Source organism: Helianthus annuus, chromosome 12 (genome assembly GCF_002127325.2).
Source record: "Helianthus annuus cultivar XRQ/B chromosome 12, HanXRQr2.0-SUNRISE, whole genome shotgun sequence".
In the NCBI taxonomy this organism is placed as follows: domain Eukaryota; kingdom Viridiplantae; phylum Streptophyta; class Magnoliopsida; order Asterales; family Asteraceae; genus Helianthus; species Helianthus annuus.
Window position 1 is genome coordinate 159,152,250 of NC_035444.2, and position 18,173 is coordinate 159,170,422.

At 40.5% G+C, this 18,173-nt stretch overlaps 2 protein-coding genes across 2 annotated transcripts; both read right to left on the reverse strand.

Annotated features, from left to right (window-relative positions):
* Nucleotides 1-1,845: 1,845 nt before the first annotated feature.
* LOC110893612 lies at nt 1,846-4,096 on the reverse strand. The gene is made up of 3 exons (XM_035981418.1): nt 2,962-4,096; nt 2,061-2,772; nt 1,846-1,930 (listed from the first exon to the last, which is right to left on the reverse strand). The coding sequence occupies exons 1-3, from the start codon at nt 4,094-4,096 to the stop codon at nt 1,846-1,848; spliced, it is 1,932 nt and encodes a 643-aa protein (XP_035837311.1).
* A 9,437-nt stretch (nt 4,097-13,533) lies between these two features.
* On the reverse strand, nt 13,534-16,628 carry LOC110893611 (replication protein A 70 kDa DNA-binding subunit C-like). Its single transcript, XM_022140706.1, has 10 exons — nt 16,452-16,628; nt 16,099-16,366; nt 15,642-15,729; nt 15,433-15,554; nt 15,271-15,358; nt 15,102-15,183; nt 14,371-14,534; nt 14,087-14,207; nt 13,729-14,000; nt 13,534-13,639 (listed from the first exon to the last, which is right to left on the reverse strand). Exons 1-10 carry the CDS (start codon nt 16,626-16,628, stop codon nt 13,534-13,536), a joined length of 1,488 nt encoding a protein of 495 aa, XP_021996398.1.
* Between the last annotated feature and the right edge of the window lie 1,545 nt (nt 16,629-18,173).

Here is an 18,173-nt window from a genome sequence, read left to right on the forward strand (position 1 = left end):
TCCGATTCTTGTAAGTTTTCAACCCGAATCTTGTACTTTCTTGATCCAAATGCGATCCTTCATCTTTCTACCTTTCAAATCTCAATTTTTAACCGTGAAATCAACGGATTTGGGGTGTTCTAAGGTGATGTCACCATAAAGTTCTTCAAAGGTGATGTCATCCCATGAAGAACAACTCAGATTCGGATGATTTACGTACGATTCTTCACGAATCTCAACCAAATCAATGTTTTTCTAATCAAAAGGCCACGGATTTGGGATGTTCGGATAGATTTCATCACAAAGTTCTTATGAACTTCAAGTGTTGACCTCATATCATCAAGAACAACTCAGATCTAGGGCTTTTCCTAAGTAAAATCAAGGTTTTTACATCAGATCTAGTGATAAAATGATCGATTTCGAGTTAAACACGGAAAAACCGACAAAAACGACCAGTTCCGACGAACGGGGTGATTCCCGGCCGATGAAACAAGTTGGAATTGACGGGATTTCAGTTGCTTAACACCTCATCGTAACGTCCTAACCCAAAACGCCGAAAAACGCTCGAAAAATCATCGAAAACAGCCGAACAGGATGGCCAATCGAGTGGCCCAATCGATCGAACAGCTAGTCGATCGAGCAGCTAGTCGATCGAGCAGCTAGTCGATCGAACAGCTAGTCGATCGAACAGCTAGTCGATCGAACAGCTAGTCGATCGAACAGCTAGTCGATCGAACAGCCATTCGATCGATCAGGCTGTCCGATCGATCAGGACCAAGTCCAACCGATCGACCAGGCCCACTCGATCGAGTGGCCTGTTCGACTGGGCCAGCCCAATTTCACCATTTTGTCCAATTTTAACCCAATTTCGCCCGATTTCACGCAAATCGATACCGTTTAACGCATAGTAACCTATCACTCACGTAAATTATCTGAAATCAGGATATTCTCCGGCACCGGTTCCGCTAACCTAATCGAATACGCACTGTGAGTATACTTGACCCCTTTTATCGAATTTTGGGTGTAACATACGTTCCATAAAAACCAAACTTATCAAACGAATGATTTAATTGGACTATTTATCACTTGCGAATAACTGTATGCATAGATATACGTGATGCTAGTACATGTATGCTAGGACTTATACTCGTGACGTCCCACCAAGACTAGTATAGTACTATTTCGCCCGACGGGGTCTAGTTATGCCATCAAGAGTCGAGCATCGAGGACTTAGCTGGTAGTATCAGTTTTGTGAGTATATATGTTGTGTATTACGTTTATGCATGTGGAAATTCGCAGCACTTTCAATCTATCACACTACGCATATCAAACCTGTATACTCGCCAATACTTTTGTATTGACAAAGTTTTAACGTATGTTGCAGGTTTAGCCGAAGTTTACATCAAATCAAGCTAGGGAGTCTAGAAACTCATCTAAAATCTAGGTTGTCGGATTTGAATTGTTCGAGAGGACAAGAAATCTGTGATGACTTACGTGATTGTATTGTTTGTTAGTATGGGATGACAAATGTAATAAATATTATCGCAATATAGTTGTTATGGATTCTCTTGAGCAATCTGATTCGCCTAGTGCCGCGCCCCGATGATTCCGCCATCGGTTGGGGTGTGACATCGGGGTAGGTAGAGGCCAACAACTTTTAATGATTGCCCTTGGCTTTTATTAATCGTCATAGCATAGCATGGTTTTACGGGGAACTGGCGCCTTTTCATAATAAATGGCCATTTTGATTTAGTGGATGAAAGCGTTATCCTTGGTATTAATGCAGTATCTCCACGGTTTGACCCGGTAAGTATCCTAGCTTTGATAACAAATTTCCCAAGGTCTGTGATGATCAGACGGGTGCCATTACATAAGCCTTGGGAGGGGTTCACATTTCTTAAAAGCATGATAGGGAGACCTTCTTTCAAATCCAAAGCGTGCGGTGGCATACCTGTCAATGTCAAATAATTAAAGGATTTGGCCGGTGGCTTTTTTTTTTATTTGTAACTATTATTTTTGTGACGTGTGGTGGGGGATGGGGGGGGGTACCTGGGAATGTCAAAGAGTTTAGGAATTCAGACGGGTAGAGTTGTTCCTGTTCCAATACATCCGTGGATGCACGACATATTTCGTCGGAGCTCTTGTAGGTCTTTGTGGTCTGTCTTAATTGCCGAAACATGTAAGCATTGATTTCATCCGCGTCTACGTTGCGGGGGGTTAGTATTGCTCTTTCACACAAAAAATCATCATCGCCCTGCCTTTCTGTAAACGACGGGAAGACAACATTAACAATCGAGTCCACAGGAAGGCCACAACTATCAATGATAAACCTGGCGGGTATCTCGATCCAGGTTGGTTCATCTTCACCTTCTTTGGCTTTCGAGGGAACAATTCCATCGCCGATTTCTAACAACCATTTGTTGAAACGTTGCCTTTCAATGTCTACTACACCCGTTGAGGTGTATTCGTTGACACGCATACTACGGTGGAGAGTGAAGAGTTCACAATTTTTCCACAGATACGATTTATTTATGCATGCTTGAACAACATCTTCTCTTTTTCCCTTTGGGATGACGGGAAGGATTTGCCTGAAATCACCACCAAGTAAGATAGGCATGCCACCAAAGGCACGTTCCCTGTTTGTGGTGGAACAAAACCCCAAGATGTCTCTAAGTGTTTTATCCAGTGCTTCAAATGCAAATTTTTGCATCATTGGTGCTTCGTCCCAGATGATTAACCGTACCTCCTGCAAAAGGTGTGCCAATTGGGTATTCTGTTTTAATGGAACACGTGCTATTGTGAAGTAATTCTAAAGGGATAGCGAACCGGCTATGCGCTGTCCGACCACCGGGTAATAGAAGGGACGCGATACCTGATGTGTGGGGCCAGGTAAAGTTAGTAAAAAAATGGAGTTGCGTGCGCAACCACATAGATAATGTAGTATGAGAATAATTATACAACATGACAGAATTATTTTTTTACCTGAAGATGCAACCGCAAGAGCAATTAGTCCCATCGATCTCAAACGTGACAGGATGGCTCTGTATAGGAAAGTCTTGCCTGTCCCACCCGGACCATAGACGAAATAAAACCCTCCTTTGTGGGTGGTAACAGAATCAATGACTGTGTTGTAGATGGCCGTTTGTTCCGTGTTGAGTGATGCATATAATTGTTCGTGCTCGTCTGTCATCTTTTTTTTGTTGTAACTCAACTCTTCTCTGATTAGACGATTATCCATCCTATCGAGGAGCGACGTATCTGGCTGTGGCATATCCGGGAAATCCACCAATGATTTCCCGTTTTTTTCCAACAGTTCATTTAGTTCAATCAGGCAGTAGTTCTTAAGTTGGTCGTCTGATAAATGTAGTCCTGGGAACATGTAGAGTCTACGTTTCATGTATAAGATATCATCTGATAGTATTTCCCAATTCTGTGACCACAGTTGCGATGGGCGCTTCACTTCGCAAAACAATAACATGGTAACAAATAACTCCCGTAGCTGGGAGCCGGATGCCCATAGTTTAGCCTCTGAGAGAGCGTCATTCCATTCCTTGTCATCATTAAGCAAGCCATACGCATAGCAGGCTTCTTTGAACGTTTCATATACGATACCGTCGACCGTTTTTATTTCTTCAAAACTTCGGGGCCCTCTCACAATCCCTAACAACATCCTTAAGTAATACTTTGGCCCAGCTGCTGGATTGCAATACACGATCCGCCCAATTGCTGGCCGTTCCAACCGCGTTTTCCATACCTTGTTATCATCATGCCAGATGTACTTTGTTGGTATCTCGGCGTACGTAAGGTTTCTTGCCGCTGCATCTATGTTGTTCAACGCAAACCATTGGGTGAACATTGTGTCTCGTATCCCCTCACGGTTTAAAAGGGCTGGCAAACTGTCAGAATCACGTAACGTGAGTAGATGTTGGTTAGGTGTATGGAACGTTAGTTTCATGACGGATGGGAATGAGTAATGTATAGGGAATGCAAGCATTCTCCACACAGCTTCACACGGCGATAAGTACCGACAATCCAAATAGTTTTTAATCTCATCAACCTTAACAATCTTTTGTGAACGATTTTCACCATCACTGCCAATGTTTTCTTGAACAACCATTGTAGCCCTGTCTGGCCCCTTGTTTAAGTATTTAAAAAGGTATTTTATAGCTCGGGACTGGTTGCACCACTCAACATTGATGTGTGATTCATACTTTAAAAGGAGATAACGGTTGTATGGAACGACAAACCGGTTGTCGAGTTTCGTTTTACCCTTTATAAAGAAAATCTGTGTATCTCGACGCCGATAAACCGGGTAGCCGTCTTCGTCAATTGTCGTTTCTCGATAAAATGGCTTTGGGAAGTGTTTCATACATTTTCCATCTGTTGTACACGGAGCACTGCGAGCGTCATTCCCACATGGGCCATGCAACATGTAATCTGTTACAGCCTTATAGCCGGATGGGTGACGGTGGTCCGTAGGACAACCCTTATAAGGTTTAATACAATGCACATTCTGTACTTTATTCGGTTAATTGCTTGAACTTGGTAACCACTAGATGTTTGGATTATGCAGGTGCTAAAGTGTTGAAAATGCAGAATTATAAGATGGCAGCGTGGATTTTGTTTTGTTGGAGGGCCATAATTGACATTTTGGGAAACAACATAAATGGCCATGATCATTATTCTAATAAAAAAAACCTACAAATATTCAAAGGGGCTTTTCAATGGATTGACATCATCATCATTAAAAGTTCACATGAACATAGTGGAGAGCATATGTAACTTATTGAATTTAATGGCCTTTTTATGGAATTTTAAGAGGTCTCATGAGAGGTTTTTTTTATTATTATTATTCGGTTACACAACACTTAGTGAGGGAACGAATTTGGGAATTGGTGGAGGAGGGTTGTTCAAGCAATGGATAGCTAAACTCTTTATGTTCATCTTTAGTTGAAGGTTTGTAAAGACAAGTGTGCTTGATTTCATATTTCTAGAATGGTAAATTGAATTTATGTTTTATTTATCATGGTGTGTTCTTATTTGCTTGTAAATTGTTGATGCTTATGATTATTCTATTTTGAAACCATACGTTCTTGGTGCCGTTGGCAATCGAGATATCATGGGTAGAACTAGGATCGGGTAAGGGTCAATTGGTCATCGGGTAACAACCTCACGTTCTAGGAATCTGAGTACTTAGTTCCCTTTCATCATAACAAGTAATTGCACATGAACTATGTCTATGTAGTTCTTTCTAGTGAATGATAGCACAAATGTTGAAGCAAACCGGAAACTAAAGATGGTCACTCGTCTCTAATTGTTTACAACCAAAACTTTTCTTTTGCAATTTAATTAGTTAATCTTAGTTTTAAAAATCAACCAATCAAACCCACTCTTGAATTTATTTTTCTTTCAATTTAGTTTACTTTAGTGAAGTTAGACATACATCGAGATAGCACATATTCCACAAACTCCCTGTGTTCGATACCCACTTACCGCTATCTATTTAGTTGTTATTGGGATTAAATTTGATTGTGACCACGACATCACGTCAAATTTTGGCGCCGTTGCCGGGGAGTAATGCGCAACGTGTGTTATCTTGTGTATTAGTTTAAAAAAAATTAAAAAATTAAAAAAAAATGAGTTACCAAGAGGAGTACGATTACGGTGATTATTATGATGAATATTCCCAACTTTCATATGAAGGCCCTCAGATGTACGATCAAGACTATTATCATGCTCAGTATACATTTGATCAGTATGGTTATGAATGTGTAACCCAACAACCTACTTTGCATTATCAGTCACATAAATCTGAAAGTCTTGACGAGATGATGAGAAAGAGACACATGGTCCATGTTGAAAAAGAATTAACAAAACCTCATTTGTCAATGGAAGAACGAGTAGAACTTTTGGAATGGAAATATGATTTGTTACCAAAAGAGGTGAAAGAGATGAGGCCAGGGACGTCGATATTGGAAAAACGTCAAGCAAAACAACACTGGATATATGTGCAGATTGAACAAATGACACCTATGGGTGATGTAGAAGAAAAGGTTGTGAGTCCTCCCGAACTTGAAACTGAATTATTAGGGCCAAATGAGGAATATACAATTGAAATTATTGTGGAGGAACCACCTATGGAGAGCAAAGTTGAGGGCCTTTTACTTGATGAACCAATCAAAGTTGATTACAACTCTCCAGCTGTGGTGGTTATGGAAACCAAGAGTGTTAAGGATGCATGTTTAGAAATTAGGAAGGTGGCACTTCATGATGTGGGAGATTTCATTCATAAGTTATGTTTATGGGAGAGTTTGGGTTTGTTGGGCACAGAAAACGAAGTAGTGAAGTGGAGAGTAAACTACCGAGCATTTGTTGGAAATTCGGTAGGAAAATGTAGATTTAAAGAATTTTGCAAAGAAAGATGGGACGTGACAAAGCACACACACGATAGAAGAATCAAACACCGTGCTTACATCAGCAACGAAAAAGGTAAATGTGCATTAAGACCACCATAACGAATATCAGGTATGGTCTGGCTGAAGACCTTTAAACTTAGCGCTCTCGGGAGGCAGCCCGAGGATGTAGAGTATTGTATTTGTGTTTTGTTTTGTTTTGTTTTGTTTTGCTTTGTTTGGTTTTGTTTTGGTGTTGTGTTTGTGTTTTGGCAGGTTATTACGTTTCAACCCTCGCGGATGCAATAATTCAAGTGTGGGGAAGTTTGGCAACATCCCTGTTGAGATATCGGCGAATCTAAGAGATGTTTTTGAACCGGTCCAATTACCGCAGCTTCATCACTACCAACACTGCTAATTTACTAATCAGGTCGTGTCTTGTTCTCATCTTGTGCACCTTTGTATATATTCATGTTTAAGTTTTTGGTTGGGCGGTTGGGTGGTGTTTTGATGTGTTTAGTTTATGGGTGTGAAAGTTGGTGGTGTCATGTTTTCAAAGAAGAAAAAAATATAAAATGAAAATACCAAAAAAAAAAATTTGTGGTTTGAGTGTGGAGCCTTTTGGTTGGTGTTAAAAAGGTTTAGCAATCAAGTTTCCTTAAAACCATACATTGGGGTCAATGTATCCCAAGTGTGGGGATGGGGAGAAATTTTGAGGTTTAAAAAAAATATTAAATCAAGCAAAACATTATGAGAATTTTAACACCTTGGATTAACCCCAAATGATACACCGGCAACCCTTAATACCCTTCATTCTTGGTGAGAGTTGAAGCCACATTTGTATATAAATAATGCTTATATTTGATGAGAGTGGCTACGGGTGGGGGTACATTAGAACTTGTGCTTGTATGCGGTTTGAGTCCTTAGTTAGACATGAATGCGAAAAGGATAAGGGCAATTAGGTAGCTTCGTCTTGGTGAGTGCGAGTGTGGGATTTGGGGGGTTGGACCTCATTAATTATATATATGAGCATGGTTGCGAGAGGGGCGGGGGTTTGGACATTTAGTTGCCCATTTTGTGCCTAAAGCCTATCGTTTGTTACCCCTTAGCGTGTTTCCTAAAAATTTACCCCACTTGACCCGGTCTTATAGTGCTAGTAGTTATTTTAGTAGTGTGTAGATACGTTCGATGTTATGTTGAATGTTTGAAAAAAAAAAGTGAAAAAAAAAAGAGAAAAAAAAGAATGGAAAAAGCAATGAAAAAAAAAAGTAATGTTGAGTTGTCTTGTATATAAGTTTAAGTTTGTTTGTTTGTTTATTTCATTATGTAATAAAAGACCGGGCAAGTCCTTCGCTACTTCATATATATTCCATGTCCTACCCATTCACCTAGCCTTATTACAACCTTAAAAGCCCCTTTGATTTGCATTCATATTTGACACTCGTAAGAGGAGGACCGATTTAGGTACAAGCATATAGTTGTGCAACCGCCCGTTTGCCTTTTGTGTGTCTAGCTTACTAATGCTAGTGCTTACTTGTAGCCGAGAGGAGAGATTTAGAGAGGGGTGTACTGTTTTGGGTGTTAAGAACGGGTTATTAAAAGGACAACATGTTTTTGCTTGGTTTGCATACTTCATCGTTCTTGGTTGAAAATAGTTTTGAATGGGTTGCTTGGGACAAGCAACGGGTAAGTGTGGGGATGTGACGGTGGTCCGTAGGACAACCCTTATAAGGTTTAATACAATGCACATTCTGTACTTTATTCGGTTAATTGCTTGAACTTGGTAACCACTAGATGTTTGGATTATGCAGGTGCTAAAGTGTTGAAAATGCAGAATTATAAGATGGCAGCGTGGATTTTGTTTTGTTGGAGGGCCATAATTGACATTTTGGGAAACAACATAAATGGCCATGATCATTATTCTAATAAAAAAAAACCTACAAATATTCAAAGGGGCTTTTCAATGGATTGACATCATCATCATTAAAAGTTCACATGAACATAGTGGAGAGCATATGTAACTTATTGAATTTAATGGCCTTTTTATGGAATTTTAAGAGGTCTCATGAGAGGTTTTTTTTTATTATTATTATTCGGTTACACAACACTTAGTGAGGGAACGAATTTGGGAATTGGTGGAGGAGGGTTGTTCAAGCAATGGATAGCTAAACTCTTTATGTTCATCTTTAGTTGAAGGTTTGTAAAGACAAGTGTGCTTGATTTCATATTTCTAGAATGGTAAATTGAATTTATGTTTTATTTATCATGGTGTGTTCTTATTTGCTTGTAAATTGTTGATGCTTATGATTATTCTATTTTGAAACCATACGTTCTTGGTGCCGTTGGCAATCGAGATATCATGGGTAGAACTAGGATCGGGTAAGGGTCAATTGGTCATCGGGTAACAACCTCACGTTCTAGGAATCTGAGTACTTAGTTCCCTTTCATCATAACAAGTAATTGCACATGAACTATGTCTATGTAGTTCTTTCTAGTGAATGATAGCACAAATGTTGAAGCAAACCGGAAACTAAAGATGGTCACTCGTCTCTAATTGTTTACAACCAAAACTTTTCTTTTGCAATTTAATTAGTTAATCTTAGTTTTAAAAATCAACCAATCAAACCCACTCTTGAATTTATTTTTCTTTCAATTTAGTTTACTTTAGTGAAGTTAGACATACATCGAGATAGCACATATTCCACAAACTCCCTGTGTTCGATACCCACTTACCGCTATCTATTTAGTTGTTATTGGGATTAAATTTGATTGTGACCACGACATCACGTCAATGGGTCGTCAATTTTCGATGGGATCTCGGCTGAAATCAAGTCATCTATACCAGCAGGCGTGTGAGACACGGCAGAATGTTCAAGCCATATTAAAAGGTGCGCGTGTGGTAGGCCTCTTTTTTGAAACTCAATTGTGTAAACAGCTGTATATAACCAGTGCGGCAAATTGCGAAAGACAGAGAGAGTAAAAAGAAGGAAATTAAAAAGTTTAGAAAGGTTAGTATTTGTGGGAGAATTGATAGCAAAACAGAGAGGCAAGGCATTACAAAGTTTACCTGATTTGCAGACGCCAAAGATTTGTTTCTTCATAATATCTTCAATCAAAAAGGACAGTTTTAGCTTAAAAACGCGTGATACAACATCTGCACGGTCATGAGACTTTTGGCCTGGTATGAGAGAGACCATGTCTTCGATTTCAGACCACTTTGGGTTAGCTGTAAATGTCACAAACAGGTCGGGGTTCCCAAAAGCACGGCACAAAGCCATGGCGTCTTAGTAATTTTGGACCATATATCTTGGGCTTCCCGTAAAGGTTGCTGGTAAAACTATGCGTTGTCCGATAGCCTTGGCATTTGTATCCCCACGCGTCACAGCGTCACAAACATTATGGTAGAGTTCAACGCGGAGTTCATTCTGGTTATTCCTCATCCAACACAACCTGTGTTCCTCGATGGTCGCGTATGAGTCAACCAAATATTGTTGGAATAAACGACCGCCTCTTAGGAGGGTGGTGCCTTCATTGTTGCGATAATGGATCCTGTAGCAGTAGTATTCCCGCATCGTGACACATTGTCGTTTAGTAGACCGACGTCCAGTGTTGTCGTGGTAACGTATGCGTTCGTGGAACCCGGTCTCTCCGTACGGAAACAATAACGGGTATTGTAAAGGCATGTATAGCTGATGTAATTCTGATATTCGTTGTAGCGTGCCGTTTTGTGTACTGACGATAACGTCACGTGGTTCGGTGTTTTCTCCAAAGTCGTTTGTGATAAGAACAGCAACCTCAGACACGTTAGGTCGGTTGTACTGTGGGTTGTTTGTTACTTGGCCGAGTAAGCGTAGATGACAATTGTTGCTTTCATTTTGAATGCACCAGTCGCGTGCCATGCGAAAGGCGTTAGCTAAAGAACTGTGGTTGTCCAGCATCCTGATGAGGGATGCAACAATTGTTTCATCACATGTGTTGTGAGAACGGGAATCCCCAAACAAAGCAGCTATACAGTTATTGACTTCGTTCTGTGTGTCGTAGAAATATAGTTGAGCATATCTGGGTTGTTCACCTTCAACTGGCAGCATGGACCCTATTCGGTGGTAGTTCTGCCCGCTTATTCGGAATGTGTATAGGCTTCTACCACTATTTATAGCATGATCAATCTTTCCCCCAAATGATGTGAAGCAGAACATGCTATTGTACACTCGAATATGTTCTCTGAATCTAACTGTCCCCGTGTCGTTATAATCAAGTAATGATCTTAATGGTTCAGGAGCTTCAAGAAGGCGAGGAAGCAAAACCTTGCCATCCTGGCAGCACGAAGAGAAAGTCGTCCCATCAGAGGACTTTGTATTTTTATTCCTCTCTTCATACCACATGACCGCTGCACAGTTATGGCATGTGAAGGTTGGACGGCCGAGGCTTTCGTACGTAACATGCGCACCTATATTTTTTTTATCAGGTAAACGTATCACAACGTACACATTCAAGGCAGCGAGGCAAACAACAAAGTATAGACAGGTGCAAGAGGGAACAAATCGTGTATATTTAGGAAATAGGCGTGTAGGAAATAGAGTCGGACAATACCTGTTGATGCAAACGCTGCCCTACGTGGGGTACGTATACGAACACCTGGTAACATAATAAAATGCGGCAACGTTATTTTGATGTTGTATGGTAGAAAAGGTAAAAGTAATGCCGGGTAAAGGGTAGTGATGGAGTTGTACCTTCTGTTTTTTTAGGCCGAGAAGAGCGTAGACGTGATGGACCAGCTGTATTCTGATGAGAATGCTGTGTTGTGCAGGAAATATTGTCTGGGAAAAATGTAATAGTTACAGAAATGGAAAAGGGCAGTAGTAAACATCGTAGATAACAGGGCAGACCTTGGGTAGACTGGGAGGAAGAATGCCTTGGCGGTGGGCATAAAACAGGCCGGATATCCGCTGTGTCGTCTCGTACGATGGTTTTACCTGTAGCATAAAATTCAGGGGAAAATATTACAGTCAACCTTTGTTAACGGTAAACAATCAGTTTACATGGCATGCGGAGGTATTTCTGTTTATCCAAAGGACCTCCCACATCATTCAGGCAAGTTTACGGATTATAACATGTACGACAAAGTATTTATGGGTTTGTCTACCATGTAGAAAGCCGTTGACAAATGCATTAGTCGAATAATCGAAATGGATTTCCGGTTATTTTGTGACTGTATTTTGCTTTCTTTATATGTATTTCTCCCTTTTTTTCGGCTGGTTTTCAACAGAAATGGAAAACGCGCGAAACATGCGATCAGGTTGATTCAGTCTATTAATTTGATAATCCGTGGTTCGGTTGCAAAATAGGGTAAATCATAAATTTATTGGATCAGAATTTGCTGGGCTAAAATATGGAAAGCGTTGCGAGTTCTAGATCACATGTAGTTTGTTGGAATTTAAATTGAAACAACTAACAAAGATGTTGACCCTGCTGGGATGGAACTGTTAAGAAGGTTGTAGAAATCATTTATGTAAGTTAATTACGTTCGTATACGGAAAGTATTAGAAATTTAGTTTTTAAAAATGTAACTTTTAAATGTACCCCATAGTGCAGCACTTGTTTTAAAAAGTGGCTTATATTCAAAGTCACAGCTAAGTTTTTTGTTTTAAAAGTATTTTATATGTACAGTCAGGTGTAATGGGCTTATACTGTACGTAAAAAACAATCAGAGCTATGTATATGGGGTAACCTTTCATTGTCTCCCCTGCTCCCACTTTAGCGGTAGTACCAGTACCCGGTTCAACAGTCGCCGATTGTACCTGGGTGCCACCTGTAAAAGTGACAGGATACGCAGATAGGTTAAACAAAGTATAGCGGGTAGACAGCGTCTAAATAACCAACTATGAAAGTCAATTTCAATACATTGAGTGTGGGTTGTGAGGAGGGGTGTCAAAACTGAAGGGCTTAAACTGTTGGCAGGCTATTTACAGGTTTACTTTGTGGCCACACGCATGCCGGTAAGCGAACACGATAGCCAAATGATTTTCTTTTCAGGAACAGTACAACTAACCTGCGTTGGGGTCACGAGAGGGAGTCACTGCGTTTATGCTAGATAGGGTAGCCCCATAGTATGTCATCGCCTTCCCATTAAGGCCCACATAGTTACGACTTTGTATATGAATAGAATGTTTGTTACCGACGATGTCATCATTGATGCAGCTGTCAATCAACGTAAGAGCGTAATATGTTTGTATCTTTCCGCAAGGCAACGTATGGGAACAAAGGCGGGCCTCTATCGAATCACTAACCACACCAGAATTGGCAGGCCATAACCTGCAAACCTCGTCTTTTATGAGGTATCAGAAAGGGCCACAATTCAGTATTTAAAACTCCATATGCGGGGTGGGGGGATAGAATGTAATTATAAGTTTGATACCTCTACGCACTCCAGCCTGGTCAAGCAGTTGTAGCCCACAAACATATTGGGTCATCCCCTCAGGCATAACACGCGAACATGTATGAAAAGTAAATGCGTCTTTAAGCATCACGAAGGGATGCACAGGCAGCTGCATGTTACATACAATGTTACAAAACACATAGCCCAAAAATGAAAAGTGAAACATGCACCTGTACCGATTTGGTTGGTTGCGGGGGGGGGGGGGGGGGGGCTGCAAACTAATTAAACGTGAAGGCAAAGGGCAGAGTTCATACCGCAAATAACCCTTATAGAATGCACGTCAAAGTTGGTTTAAATTTTACATTTATTCATGGAACACACCTGTTTTTTTACCCAAATAACAGACATAGGGACAGGCAGTCAGGAAAGGTCATATGTCATAAGGTATTTGTTTAGCACAAGTCATAAGTTGCCTATTCCATTGTTGTTTGTAATGCAAGTTTCCAGGTAGGTGTCGGTAAAGATTCTAGGGTGACACGGTTATCGTTTACACGTTTGTGTTCATCTATATGCGGCATTCAACATCTTAGATAAAATTTCATGTAGGTTTTATATGATGCCAAAGAGACCGGGAAGGTGGGAAAATAACACATGCCGCGAAAATGTAAAAATCACAGTTTTGGTCTGGGCACAACACAAAGGCATTGCCACATTATTTGTAAACACAAAAGAGGAAGTCACAAAATTGTAAACACTTGGAGAAGACAAAAAAAGAGCATCGCCGTATCAGAGGGAACCCTCCTTAGCATCGCCGCTATCGTCCACCATATCATTAACTCCCGTACAGTCAATGGACACCTCATCAGCATCGTCATCTGATTCTTGAATGCAGCTGCAAAGAAACATGGGAATGCATGTATTGGTGCAAAGTGGGTACATGTGAACATACGAAACAGGGTACGATTGGTAGGTCCAACTTACAGCTTTCTAAGTTTCCGTCCAGATCCGGGGGTTGGGGGCGGGAGGTTCGAGTCACGCTTTAGGGTGGCAGATGGGCTTCCATCCAAATCCGACGGAACAACATTCACACTCCCACCTGTTTCATCCATATCAGGCCCAACAATCTTGCCGCAATTGAAGCTCTCATATTCTCCATAACGGTAGTAGGTGTGGCTCTTAATTTCGAAAGTGTGCTTTGTTCCAATAAGGGCCTCGAGGGCGGAGGGTAGTATGGGAGAATCAATAGAAGTATCCTGCATACCAAGTACAAAAGACGGAAAGTTATCGTAGAAGGTTCATGTATGCTTCAAAGCCACGCTGTAATGAGAAGCACGAATACCGTCAACTGTTCCTCAACTAAGGATTTTGCAGTCCTCTTAACCAGCTTCTCAGCAACTTCATCAAAGAGGGTGACAACGGTACTCATTGTTCCATCAGTTACATCTGCTTGAATGCGAAACCTAGCATGGTAGAGTAGTTCAATAACAATGGGTGGCGAAACCAAGTTGTGTTGGTAGTGTAGGTAGAAGGGCACCAAAGTACACCGGCCAACAAAGAATCATGATATCAAATGGAAAGGGGAACAAAGTAATGAGGCTGTGACTGAGATGTTGAAGTATATACCTCGTTCTCGGATAATCAACCTTTGATTTACACGCCTTGCAAACGAAGTAACCTTCCTCTCTCGTTAGTCCCTTACGACACTGGCTTCCGGAGCACGTGAAAAGATACCAGCTGTTCTTGGTTCTGATAGACGTAATTTCTACAACATTCCGGAAAAGGATGGCCTACAACGGACAAAATAAGAGGAATAGTTAAGTGAGACGGACAGGGTGTTGGGGAGGGGGTGTATGTACGGTGTTTCCCACACATAGTAGGTGAATGCGTAGGTCATGTTGGGGAGGGTAAGCCCTACCTACGCACAATTGGGATGTTAGTCAACTCTGTTTAGTAGTTCATGAACAAAAAAGCAAGACCCCCAGCTGGTGTGGGTTTTTTTTTATAGTAAAAGCTGGAGAAAGGAGGATGGTGTGAGGCCAATGGCGTTGGTTAACGCGGGAGCCATGGTGGCGCTGGTATTGGTCACGTGGGTGAATCTTGAAATCTAAAGCGGATGCTAACTATGAGGGTGGATGGTTTGTATAGAATAATAGTTGGCTTGACATACGCTGGGCATATTTTGAGGTTTCAATTAAAGGCTGGTGAACGTGGAATGAGGCAATGATTAACTTGAGGCCCAAAGAAATATGTATAAAAGTTTAAAAACACAATAGAGAGTATGAGAGTTTATTAAAGTATATTCTTTTAAATTTAATATGAATAAATACCTTTTTTTTTTATTTGTCGGCACGAACCCTGTCCACAAGTTCTTGTAGGGTACCAACACAGACCACATCCTCGGTGACTGGGTCGCTGCTATCTCCCATAGCTACACAGCTGGGAAGCATACGTTCATATTCAGTTGGAGCAATAATCGTATAAATAAGGTAATTAAAGTGTGCATGTCAAAGGCTACACCGATACCTTACAGATGACTTAAAAGTTTGCAGGGCGGGTACATCGGAGCCATCAATGAGTATAGTTGACGATGAACTGGCCAAGCCAAGGACGCCTGTAGTGTGTTGAGTCAGTTAAAGACCTTTCAAGTAATACACATAATAATTAACGTATAGGGAAACAATGTACCCAGGTAAAATTTTGCACTCATGGAAGTAAGGATAAGGCAATAGACAGCCGGGTTTTCGGCCTTCTTCTTAATCAGAGCATCACCCAAATTTCCCCATAACGTCACTCTAACTCGGCGATTGCTGTAAGGATCAAAAGAAGTCAAAAACCTTAACACTTAACTGAGGTTAAAAGCAAGAACAATTGGGCAATAAGGATGAGGCACTTACCGTTCGTTGTTTAGATTAAACTCAACCGCGCGAGCACCTGATGCCTTCACAGATTGGGGGCCAACCTCAGTAGCATATCCTATAACATCTGAAGCGCATCAAAAATTAGGCTGAATTAGAAACGTCTCTATTAGGTAGACCAACTCAGGTCTGAGCGAAAGTCAACTACGTAAAACTAATTTATCCGGGTCAATTATTTGATTGAACCATGTTACTGCTCTCAATGGTAACTATCAATGGGGAAAAAATATTCAGCTATCAATAGGCCTACAAAACAATGTAATAAGCCATCCATTGTTATAAATGATACTATTCAGCAGCCAAATGTAAACATGGACCGGCTATTGGAATTTGGAATTTAGTTAGTAACCAATAAGTAGTCTAACCTTTTATTAGTCGATTTTTGAACATAAAAAAGTAAGCAACAGTATGACCAACATGAGAAGAGTAAACATACCTACAAAATACTTGCCCTCTGTCGGTTCGAGGTCCTCAAAAGCGGTAAGTGAGAACGGGTAGCGTGTAAATGAACCACTCGTATCGTCAACCCTCTTAACAGTCGTGGGGCCGTTCAACCAGATAACAAAGGGGCTGTCTTTTAAAATACGGTATTGATCGGTGCGTTGGACCGTAAAACCCTTTAGTAAATATACACCCCCCTCCTTGATTTTGTCAAAGAAGTAGTGTGCAATATTATTCCGCGCGGTACAGTGAATCATACCTCCCTATGCAAACCAAACGATAGACTTTCAGTAGCGATGAAGTGCGTGAAAGGAAAAGAGTATGGGAGTTAAAAGAGCGGAGAGGTACCTTTACATCGCTGACGACATAGTCCGTGCTCATGTAGCGTCCGTTGACATTTGTTACGTCCCACTTTCTACAGACCATAACAGTGATGGGACCGGTACTCCCTTCACGGAGGTCAGTAAGTGCCATCTGGTTGCCAACACCAATTCCCGCTGTATTGACACTAAGAGAGGTAGCCATGATAGTAGAGTAGCAAGTGTGAATATGGAAGTACAACAATAGGGAAGGAGGAGCTCATATAATAGAATATCAGCCCATTCACCTTCCTATGAAGAAGCTAGTGACTAATCAATGGAATTAAATCCGACCGTATATTATGGAGGTATGTAAAAAGACTCATTGAATGTTCATGCATTTATCATATGCAAATAGTCTTATTAATGAATATCCATCACTAAAACTACAAAATCTCTATATAAATATGTGTTGAATAAAACTTATGCATGCACATTGTTTGTGTTCTTTTATTTATAATAATTGCCTGATATATTTATTTATTTTAAATTGAGTTCAAACTTAGATTGGTTAACGAACTAAAACCAACCTAAACCGAACCATAACCGAATCTCATAATCGCCATTAACCGAACCGAGGTCCAGTTATGTTTAAGAAAATTTCTTAACCAAACCTAGCGGGCATGGATACAGTTACAGCTAAAAAATTAACCGAACTGGCACATTTGCACACCTCTTTACCTCTATATTAACTATTAGACATATTTATGTTATTTCGTCTTTAGAGATGAGGTCGAAGCCGTTTATAGAACCAGAACCTTTATGGGATGTTTGTGGGAATCAAAAACTAATGCTGGGATCACCCTCTTAGAAACTGGTTAGGGATGGGGGATAAAGATCCTGTAAAAGGGGGAAAAAATAGGTAAATAAAAAAAACATTCCATATTTTTTTTAATGTATGATAATGAAAAGTATGAGGGTTGAATAATCACCAGATACGCTCCGTCTTCTCCGGTATCGACACCAGACACGCTCCGTCCACTCCGGTATTGATGGTTGCGTGGAATATAACACGACTTCGGACAGCACATCTTCGGAGCTAAGATTGGATGTCCATGTCGGTTTCGAAACAGGTATCAATGTTTGCGTGAAATACGCTAGAACCTCAGCCATGCTTGTATGGTTGTATAATTAAACCAATTTCAGTAGAAAACGTATACTTCTAAATTCTCACACAACAAAACACTAAATAGTTATCAATATTCAAATCAGGATTGTATTAGGAACGTTGATAGGGATTAAATCGAATACAGGTCTACCAAAATAACCTTCGTCACAAACAGCAAATACAAAAAAGCATAAAGCAGAATCGTAAAACAGCAAATTAGAATAACCAAAAGTGGAATCTAAAGACATCTATTTATAAAATAGAAACTCAAACTTCAATGTGAAATCACCAAAAAACGCTTTCCATGTGCAAAACCCTAATTAAAAGGAATAACGTGGATGGAGTCGGACTTATTATTTTGTTCCTGCAATTCCATCTCAGTCTCAATCCCAATCTCAATTCACCAATTTCCCAAATCAATCAAGTCTTGCATATGCGTATAAAGAACACAAATACTTACAGTGGAGCGAGAGTTGAGAAACGCCATAGGCGCTTGCTTAACCATGGGGGATTCATAACCTCAAATCATTTGTTGAAAAGAATAAATTTGGGGCCTTTCTCGCATTTGTTTTTAGTTTTGCCAGCGATCATAAATTTGTGGTC